Consider the following 10,657-nt stretch of genomic DNA (forward strand, 5'->3'; position numbering starts at 1 on the left):
AGTTAAGCTATAAATTATACCATGGAAAATATACTTATAAAATAAATAAAATATATTTCAAGTAGAATTTTATTAAACAAATTAAAAAATAAAATTTTAATTTCTTTTGTACTCCTTTTTAACTTTTTTAGTAAACTTATTTTATAGTAGTTGATGATCTTTATCTTTATCTTTGAAGAGAAACATGTCTATACAATGTTAAAAATAATGTAATTAAAAAATATTAATAGCAATCGGTGTTAGCAAAATTGCATTAAAAGAGTTCAAATGCGAGTGCTGAAATTTACACTCCTAGTCTGCGCATTTGCTGGATGCTGGCAACCAGTTTCATGGACATCATTATTTAAACATATAATTTATAAAACATATGCAATGTTTCTTGTCTCTTCATTATATATATTTTCGATATCTCAATTTATGAACATTGTACTGAACGTCGAAAACTCTGATGAGTTCACTGATTCCTTATACATGATGTTGACCGTATTCGTCGCAGGCTATAAACAAGTTTATATGTGGATAGATCGCAAAAATATTATGATGATAATCAACGTTCTTAATGAAAAACCTTTTGCAGCATGTGAAACACAAGAATGGAGGATTCAACAGAAATTTGAGAAAATGGTACAGTAAGTATTAATTTCATGCAAATAATAAAATTTCTTAATTACTCTCTTCAATAAAACATTTTCTAAATCATAAAATATTTCTTATGTCTTTTAATATTTAAAAGTAATAAAAATAATGTAATTATATTGTATTCATATTTTATTGACAATTTGTACAAATGGATATAGAAATAGATTTATACAAATAGATATATGTAATATGTAACACAATTTCATTTTTTCAAAAGTTATTATTACTATACCTTCATTTAAAATAAAAAAAATATTTGTATACTTATAAATAAAAAAAGAACTTAGGAAAAAATATATAGTAACTACACAGTAATAAAATAATAGTAAAGTTAAATACAACTTTTATTAAATAATTAGTTTAAATAATTTTTATGGTCATTTTATAGGAATAGCACGTTACGATATTTGATTCTCATTATGGCGACAATTATATCAATAGTTTTAACGTCTGTTTTTACGGCAGTCTCAAATAGAAATTTGACATATAAAGCATGGGTGCCGTTCAACTATTCATATCCTGCTTTATACTTTCTTGTTTATACTCACCAACTGATAGGCATGGCAACTTCCGGTATAGTAAATGTCGCTTGCGAGAGCGTCATTTGTGGTCTTTTATTACACATCTGCTGCCAACTTGAAATTTTGGAGTATCGATTGACAAAAATGACGCATGGTGAAGACGTTCTGCGTGATTGTGTTTCTCATCACAACCGTATCTTTGAGTTGGTTCCTTATGTACTTTGAAAATCTGAATTATTATATATAATACAAAGTTCAGTTTTTCATAAAAATCGTTCTTTAAATCATACGAAATAATTAAAAGATATAAATAAAGTATAAATAAAGCGTTCTAAACAATGTCTTAATTTTACAGATTTTATTTAAAATTAATTTTATTGAATTAATTTGATTCTTTCTTTCTTATTTATTAAAAATCTCAGAGGTAAAAACTTAATATGTGTATCTATCTTAATTATTTTATTAGATATTAAATAGTAATGAAAATTTAATTTATGTATAACTTTAAAGGCTATTTGCATGAAACTAAACCTCTTATAATTAATCACAGATATGCATACACGGTAAATGATATGTTTGCGAAAATAATTGGTCTCCAGTTTGCAGTGAGCATGTTAGTGGTATGTTCGAATTTATATCGAATAGCAATGGCGACAGATTATGTGACATTCATTTCATTGATGATGTATACAGGTGCCATATTGACACAAATTTTCATCTATTGTTGGTTTGGAAACGAAGTTAAAGCAAAAGTATAATATATTTCTCTCAAATAAATTAACATGCATTTTATGAATATAAGTATATTATTAGAACTATAGGCTACGGTCCATTTGATGCTACGAATGCTTTGAAGCATTGATCGATTAATCAAATGCTTCGAAGAAATAGCGTAAAGTAGATCGCATCCATAAATAATATAAAAAAGCTATATTTATAACAAAATTGGAATGAATGTTTGTGTTTTGTAATGTGCAATATTTTTGTATCCCATAGAGCCTTCAGTTGAATAATATTTATAATATACAATGGCCGTCACTTAGCAATAGCAGCAAAAAAGGTCTCTTAATAGTCATGAGACGCGCAATGAATCCTATCGAATTTAGTAGTGCGTACATAATCACGATGAATCTTGAATCGTTTGTAGCTGTTAGTATCAAAGATAAATATTATTGGTAAATATATTACAACTACTTTAAATAATTTTTAATTTACAATTTTTACAGTTACTGAAAATGTCATACTCGGCTTTCAATTTGTTGCATCAAACGCAAGATTAATAATAAATGATTAAAATTATTATTCAATTAACAAACGTTATTGTTCAACGTGTTATGAAATCACTTACATTTTAATTATCATTTATATTTCATTTCTTTAAATACAAAATTCATACTTCATTAGTAACTAGATAGACTTTCACGAAACTTGTACAATTCTTATTAAAAATCTTTATTGACGTTAATTTTAGTAAAGACATTAAAAGAGAAATAAAAATTTCATAAATTAAATCATGTTAGTACTTCAAAAATTTCATATTAGTACTAAAAATAAAATTGTTACAAGCATTTTTGTAATGTGTTTTCTTCCATATTTCTCCATATTCCGAATGTAATGATGTTACAAAGTATTAAAACTATTTACTTTTTGTCCAAATATTCTGATTTATTTGTTAGCATCTTAGGCAACAAAATATTTTGGATTGGATTAAACGTTACGGAAATATTATAGCAGACACAGTTCCATATAAGCAATTACATATAAAAAAAGTTTAGTTTAAGTTATTATCAATGTAGTGACGTTTGGGTAGATTTATTATTAAATCTAATTAATAATTAGAATTTTTTTCTTATCTTATTTCTTTATTTTCATTGACAGAATATGCAAATTATAATACAGTTTTAAAACATACAATGGATGCATTCAGTACCACAACCGTTCACTGAGCGCTCATTGAGCGGTTATAGTACTGAATGCATCCCTTAATGGAAGCATTGAGGTATCAAAACACAACGCCATTCCAGGCGTGCCTTTTTTTAATTTTCCAATAATAAAACTTAAGGAAAACTATAACTTCAAAAATTTTATAAAAAGTTACCGAAATATCTAAAGATGAGGTTTTGCAAAAATTTTTAATTTTTAATAAGTTTTAAATTAAAAAGATAATGTTAAAGTAATTAAAATTAAAATAATTTAAAAAATATTATTAGTTTTTCAAATAAAAATGTTTATGCCTTACCGGCCATTTTTTTTCGCTTGTAGCTACACTTGACTTTCCACGTCAGATATTAATATGTGAGAGAACAATATTTACAATCCGTCTATATAATATTATGTATATTTACAATCCATCTATAATAAAATACACAATTTTAGTACTTACTACGTTTTTATGTGGTTTACTTCAGTTATACTTTGACTTACTTGCGTATTGCATCTCGATGCATAAGAGCCAAGTTATAAACTGTAAGGTAATAAAAAAGTATACCATGCAATGATATATTCTTGATATTGCGAAAATATATGGTAGTAATAAGTATTTCGTCATAGGTACAATAAGAAAATTATATCAATCGTGGAAGTAGTTGAAGGCTAATAATTTATTAAAGAAAATTGTAGGAATTTACTTTTCCATTATCTCAATCGTGGAAGTAGTTGAAGGCTAATAATTTATTAAAGAAAATTGTAGGAATTTACTTTTCCGAATTATTTGTCTTACTTCTGTACCGCTATCGCTATGTAAAATAACGGGATATTACGCAATATTAACTTTTCAATAAAATATATATCTTGTAAAAACGTTGTGCCTTCGTTCGTAAAAATATTCTTTGACATTTATCGTAGATGCAATATTATGTTAATAATCCATGTGAAGACAAAGACATATTTGTAAGGGATACAAATAGCATCACTACCGAAGGTAGAATCATAAGACTCATAGACATTCAAAGTATCTCGATCCTTTGTAATCCTTTGCTCTATCTATTTTTGTTTAAGATAATGACTTACATATTATATTTATTTTTTTAATTGTGTGTTAATTTAATAAATTAATTTTGCAAATATTTGATAGGCAGGATAATATAAAATACAAGAGGGTGAATTAATCAGTAAGTTAAAGTAAAAAATATAAAAATGTAATACGTGTTATACATCCAAAGTTTAACGTTTAAAAAAGATTTTATACAAAATTCATATTCAAAAAAAGATTTATATCCAAAATAATTTATTTATTAACTAATTTGAGATTAATTTAAAAACTATATAAAGGAGAGAAATATATAAAAACAGTTTTTACAAAAATATATTTCTTATAAATAAAATAAAATTAAAAATAAGATTTCAACAGCAATTTCGAGATAATATTGTAATTAATACCTCTTGAGCTTTATAATCTTTCTTATTGTTTTTTTATAATAAAATTACGTTTACTTTGTGTATGTAATCTTTATAAATGAGACATTTCAATTATAATAAACAGGTTTAAAATATTATGTAAGAAATATAAAGGATATTAGATTTCTAATATAATTGTATAAACTGCGGCTAAGAATCTGGCTAAAACTTCGTACATATCTGTCATAATTTACGATACAGTTTTCTCAAATATCCTCCTAAAAGGAGACATTGATCGGCGTAATCGTACACGAGTTATCACCAAATTAACACATTTTAATTAAATTGCTGTTCAAATTTAGTGTTCGTGTCGGTACGACAATCTTAAATTCTCAGAGTATTGCTCATGCTGCCCTTGTTTTGTATAGTCGCGCAGTTAATAAGCAAGCTCTCTGTTTATTGACGGATTTAATTACTTCATTAAGTATCACGCGAATTTCAACGTTCCAAAATACGTTCATTTTCATGAAAATTCAACATTAGCTATTTTAAGTGTAATGTTACATCTATCCGATAAATTTTAATCAAAATTTCTTACATTGAAAGGTCTTATAATTAATAGCAATTTGTGTAGGAAAAATTGAATTAGAACAGTTCAAATGCACGTGCTGAAATTTACCCTCACTATCTGTACAATTGCTGGATTTTGGCAACCGCCTTCATGGACATCCTTGTTGAACCATATAGTTTACAAAACTTACGCAATGTTTCTGGTCCTTTCATTAAATATATTTGCAATATCCCAATTCATGAACATCATACTGAACGTCGATAATTCTGACGAACTCACCGATTCATTATACATGATGTTGACCGTATTTATCGCGGGTTATAAAAATATTTGTTTGTGGATAGATCGTAAAAATGTCAGAATGCTAGTCAACGTTCTCCATAAAAAACCTTTTGAACCAAATGAATTTCACGAAATAACAGTTCGACAGCAATTTGATAAAAGGATACAGTAAGTATATACATATATATATATATATATATAATATATTCATGTAATATTTAATTGTAATAATATACAATATTCTTTAAATGCATTTATCTCACAACTTACATAAAAAATTCTTTATCTTTATATTTAAACAAATTAAAAATTAATTAAATAAGAATTGGTAAATAAATTTATTTATAATGATATAATTATGAGAGAATAAGATATTTCAGTTATAATAATCCAAAAAATATTTAAAAATAAAATAGCAAGTAAAGTTTAAAAAACAAATATTATAATAGTAAAAAACAAATGAGAGTGGACAATGTATAATTGTGATCATTTTATATATAGGAATGTTGCGATGCGGTATTTAACCCTCGTAGGTTCATCGGTTCTCGTAGTAACTGTATCATCTATCTTCATGGATTTTTCAAAAGGAAACTTGACGTACAAAGCATGGATACCATTCGATTATTCAACCCCAATTGCATTTACTTTCGTATATACTAACCAAATGATAGGCACGTCATGTTCCGGTTTAGTAAACGTCGCTTGCGAGAGCTTGGTTTGCGGATTCTTGCTGCACATATGTTGTCAATTCGAAATACTGGAATATCGATTAAAAAATATCAATCAGAATCAAAATATTCTGCGCGATTGTATTAATCATCACAATTATATAGTTAAGTTAGTTTCTTTGAATAATTTTCTTTTTCTTGAATTTGAAATATGTGAAATACAAAGTATTATCTCTTTTATAACAGTTTTTTTATATTCTTGCATTAAAATCATACCAAAATATTCAAAATTTTTTTATTGGCTAATAAATATATGTTAAATACCACAGATTCAGAAAATTTTGACTTGAATTTTATGATATAGATATATTTTGCACTTATTTTAATAACTAATCATTAAATACATTTAACGACGTGGACTCGACAGATATAGTAAATAATTGAAATAAATACTTAGAATAATGGATTTAAAATCTTCTATCTAATCGCAGATATGCGCAAACGATAAATGACAAGTTCGCGAAAATAATTGCTGTTCAATTCGCGGTGACCGTGATGGTGGTGTGCTCAAATTTATATCGAATGGCTATGACAACAGAGTATATGAAATTTGTTCCATTGATAGTATATACAGGTTGCATGTTGGCACAGATTTTTATCTATTGTTGGTTTGGAAATGAAGTCAAGTTGAAAGTATATATATTTCATTTAAAACAAATTAATTTTATCATTAAACGTAAATAAGATATAAGATAAATTAATAACAAGATAGTAGTGATTAAGAAAAGGAACTAAAAACAAATATATGATATTTCCTTCTTGCAATTTGCAATATTTTCATGTTTTTATTTATAGAGCCTTCAGTTGGCGAATAGTGTTTATAATATGAATTGGCTGAAACTTAGCAATAGCAGCAAGAAGGGTCTACTAATAATTATGAAACGTTCGACGATTCCCATTGAATTTAGTAGCGCGTATATTATCACGATGAATCTTGGATCGTTCGTAGCCGTCAGTATCAATAAATTAAAATAAAAATTATTGCTGACTGCAAACGTTTCGAATATTTATAAATACATCTATAATTTTTTACAGTTACTTAAGATGTCATATTCGTCTTTCAACTTGCTGCATCAAACAGAAGAACAATAACGTGTTTATTAAATAGAAAGTAATGTTTTTTATTTTTGTTTTTGGTTTTTTATAAAATCATGTAAGAAACGTAGAACTATATTAATAATTAATATTGATGCTAATCGTTTTATTAAAAACAAATAAAATTTTTAATGACATTTTTTATAAAAATTTACTTAAAACTGCAATGTGCACAAAATATATTAGTGAATTTATAAATATATTAATTTACGAATAAAATTGTAAATTTAAACACAATATTGTAGAAAAAATTTATATTAATAGTAAAAATAAATAGAATTGTCGCATATATTTCTGTAGCACATATTTATTTTCTTTTCCTATAATTTCTTCACATCATTATCATGAAATGCTTTAATGATTATTTTAATAATTGAAGCAATTGTGGGATTAGATGTTGCAGTAAGTAAGAATAACATTGTGCATAATTTATATCAAATTTACTTGCCACAGATTTATTTTTCATTAATTCATGACAATTTTTATTCAATATTATTTCACTAAACGTATCCAAAATAACGTACAAAAAGCTAAACGTAAACATTTATAATTAATAATTAATATTACATTATAATTAATATTACATTATTTCAGTAGTCTCTTGAGGTATTCTATAGATTCATTTAAATTTTAATCCTAATATAAGTAACTTAATCAATAGTCTTTGCGTTTATTGCAAACTTCTTTCACGTTGAAAGACAAAAATTTAAACATGTAATAATAAATAATAAGAGACATCAAGCTACAATTTCCCATGTTCATTTGCGTACAAATCAGTATTAAAGGGAACATATAATAAAAAATTGCGTAAGTAGTACACATTCGGTGATTCTCCCTTATATCTATTATGTTTAACATAATTTGATTATTTTCCGAATACAATTATTTTAATGTTCCATTATTACAAGCAGTCTTTCGAATTATATTAATATTATTATATTTTTATATCATGTTGTTCGTGAGATATTAATAATTTATAGCAGAATGCTTTTAATTTATCAATATGTCACAAACAACATAAATATAAATAGTAATATAATTTGTAAAAATATTATATAACAATGTTAATAATATATAAGTAAACACTTCGAGAACAAATGGACATAATAATTTTTCATAGTTGTTAAAATATTTTCATAAAAAATGTATTTTATAGGAAATACGCATTGTGCTATTACGGCCTTGTGCAGGTAACGGTCATATGCATAATTTTAAATGCTATCTTTATGGATTTTATGAAAGGAAATTTGACATTCAAAGCATGGGTGCCATTTAACTACACATCATCCATTATATTTTTTTTCGTATTCACTCACCAAATAATAGGTATGTCAATCTGTGCGACTGTAAACGTTGCCTGTGATAGCCTGATATCCGGACTCCTGCAAGAGATTTGCTGTCAGCTTGAGATTCTGGAATACCGGTTGAAAATCTCATATGACCAACATAGTCTCTGCAATTGCATTCGTCACCATGGTCGTATATATGAGTTAGTTTTTAAAACAATTTTATTTAAAATATTTGGAATATTATCACACGCAAAATTGTCTATTTGTACGTTCTCTTCTGTAAAATTCTCATCTCAAAGTAGTTCAAAAATTATTAAATTATTTATTTCATAAAAAATGTTATGAAAGATGTTTGATAAGATTGATAAATGGCTTCCAAAGTTAAACAGCATATACAATATGAAATGGCACGTATTTAATAACAAGAATAAAAAAGCTCTGCTGCTAATCATGAGACGCTCAATGGTTCCTATTGAATTTAATAGCGCGGTTATTATCACATTGAATCTTGATTCATTTGTGTCTGTCAGTATTAGTTGATTATAAAAATGAATTTATATTTATAAATATAAATTTGCTATAAATATCAAGTAATATTAAATACTTAAAATCTTTTTACAGTTACTTAAATCATCGTATTCAGCTTACAATTTATTGAAGCACTCTCTACAGGATTAATATAGAAATTGTTATCGTTCATATTTCATAAAGCGATGTACAAGGTATGTTAAAAAATCAGTTAAAAAGTATATTAAATAAATATATTAACATATCGTTGATATAAATATATACTACTAAGTTATTTTTAAACAATATATCAAATGTTTGCGGAAGTACATGCTTACATTAGTATGTGCTTTGATTTATGGTGTAAGAAAAGGTAATAATAGGTATATGTGCTTAGGACGAGAAACAAAGTTAAAATGATATTACAAGAAGTTTGTATTAACAATAGACATATTTAAATTATAAGGATTTTGTTTCAAACTTTTCCGAGATATTTCTATTCAATTTCTATTATTCCTCCTTACAAATATTTATTGCGTTAAAATTGTTTATTGATACTTTATTATAATTAATCATCATATGAATCATAATATGAAAATAACGTTATAACACATCATACACTTATAGATCACGCCTTCTTAAGAGCTTGTGTGACAAGACTAAAAAATAGCTATATTCATTGTGTTCTCAGGCATACTGTACTCGCTCAGAAAAAAGAAGATATAGGAATATAACGAAAACATAGTAAATATAAAACTGAGTACATGAACTGTCATCAATATTAAGATTTTATAGAAGTAAATTGCAACTAATGATTCGTTAACTGATATTCAAAGCGATATGTTTAAAATTGTAGACAACACAATGGAAAGTAATAAATATAATATTTTGACGGAATAATATATACCGAGGAATCTATATTGAAGTATTCTGCAAATAGTTAATGACTAGTAATTTATTGATTATTCAAAGAATTTATTTCTCTCCATATATCAGTTTTCCTTCTGTTTTGCTGTCTTTATGAAAATAGTATATTATACATCTAATAGAACATATATATCGAAAGAATCTCGCATTTTCACTCGTGAAAATATTATTTCATGGGATATCATTGTAAGTTGCATGTATGGATATTACAATAATAACAGCAGAGGTACATCGGAGAATACGTAATGAATAGTATCATTATCAGAAAGTTGCGAGACATTCTACAGACATTCCGAGTTTTTCTTTCTTTCAAATCTTATCTATTTTCGTTTAAGACGCAACAAGAGCTTAAATAATGCCTTTAAAAATTACATGAATAGTTTAAATTAACTTAAAAGTGAAATATTAAATAAACGTAAGTAATTCACGATGCAAAAGGATTTTTGTATAAAAAAGTAAATGCGTTGTAAAAATATTATATTAAAAGCTAAATATAAAAAAATTAAATTTTATTAGTGGTTTCAAATTAATATTTATTAACTTAATAAATTATCTTTGTAAATATAAATTCCTCTCATCAAAATTTAATCAAATCAAAATCTTAATCAAAATTTAACAATATCAATTTTTTTATTAAATATCTTTAGTTAAGCTATAAATTATACCATGGAAAATATACTTATAAAATAAATAAAATATATTTCAAGTAGAATTTTATTAAACAAATTAAAAAATAAAATTTTAATTTCTTTTGTACTCCTT

General features: G+C 25.5%; 2 protein-coding genes across 2 annotated transcripts; both read left to right on the forward strand.

Annotated features, from left to right (window-relative positions):
- The first annotated feature begins 267 nt into the window (after positions 1-267).
- On the forward strand, positions 268-2,440 carry LOC108768844 (odorant receptor 4-like). The gene is made up of 5 exons (XM_018519485.1): positions 268-629; positions 1,028-1,363; positions 1,711-1,912; positions 2,157-2,309; positions 2,387-2,440. Exons 1-5 carry the CDS (start codon positions 268-270, stop codon positions 2,438-2,440), a joined length of 1,107 nt encoding a protein of 368 aa, XP_018374987.1.
- A 2,715-nt stretch (positions 2,441-5,155) lies between these two features.
- LOC108768839 (odorant receptor 46a-like) lies at positions 5,156-7,169 on the forward strand. Its single transcript, XM_018519473.1, has 5 exons — positions 5,156-5,517; positions 5,851-6,186; positions 6,509-6,710; positions 6,873-7,028; positions 7,113-7,169. Exons 1-5 carry the CDS (start codon positions 5,156-5,158, stop codon positions 7,167-7,169), a joined length of 1,113 nt encoding a protein of 370 aa, XP_018374975.1.
- The last annotated feature ends 3,488 nt before the right edge of the window (positions 7,170-10,657 follow it).

Source organism: Trachymyrmex cornetzi, unplaced genomic scaffold (genome assembly GCF_001594075.2).
Source record: "Trachymyrmex cornetzi isolate Tcor2-1 unplaced genomic scaffold, Tcor1.1 scaffold122, whole genome shotgun sequence".
NCBI classification, from domain to species: domain Eukaryota; kingdom Metazoa; phylum Arthropoda; class Insecta; order Hymenoptera; family Formicidae; genus Trachymyrmex; species Trachymyrmex cornetzi.

Coding starts and splice junctions, on each gene's coding strand:
- LOC108768844 (XM_018519485.1), top strand. CDS start 268: ATGCGAGTGCTGAAATTTACACTCCTAGTCTGCGCATTTGCTGGATGC. Junction 1,364..1,710: donor CATCACAACCGTATCTTTGA/GTTGGTTCCTTA, acceptor AATTAATCACAG/ATATGCATACACGGTAAATG. Junction 2,310..2,386: donor ATCTTGAATCGTTTGTAGCT/GTTAGTATCAAA, acceptor CAATTTTTACAG/TTACTGAAAATGTCATACTC.
- LOC108768839 (XM_018519473.1), top strand. CDS start 5,156: ATGCACGTGCTGAAATTTACCCTCACTATCTGTACAATTGCTGGATTT. Junction 6,711..6,872: donor GAAATGAAGTCAAGTTGAAA/GTATATATATTT, acceptor TTTTATTTATAG/AGCCTTCAGTTGGCGAATAG. Junction 7,029..7,112: donor ATCTTGGATCGTTCGTAGCC/GTCAGTATCAAT, acceptor AATTTTTTACAG/TTACTTAAGATGTCATATTC.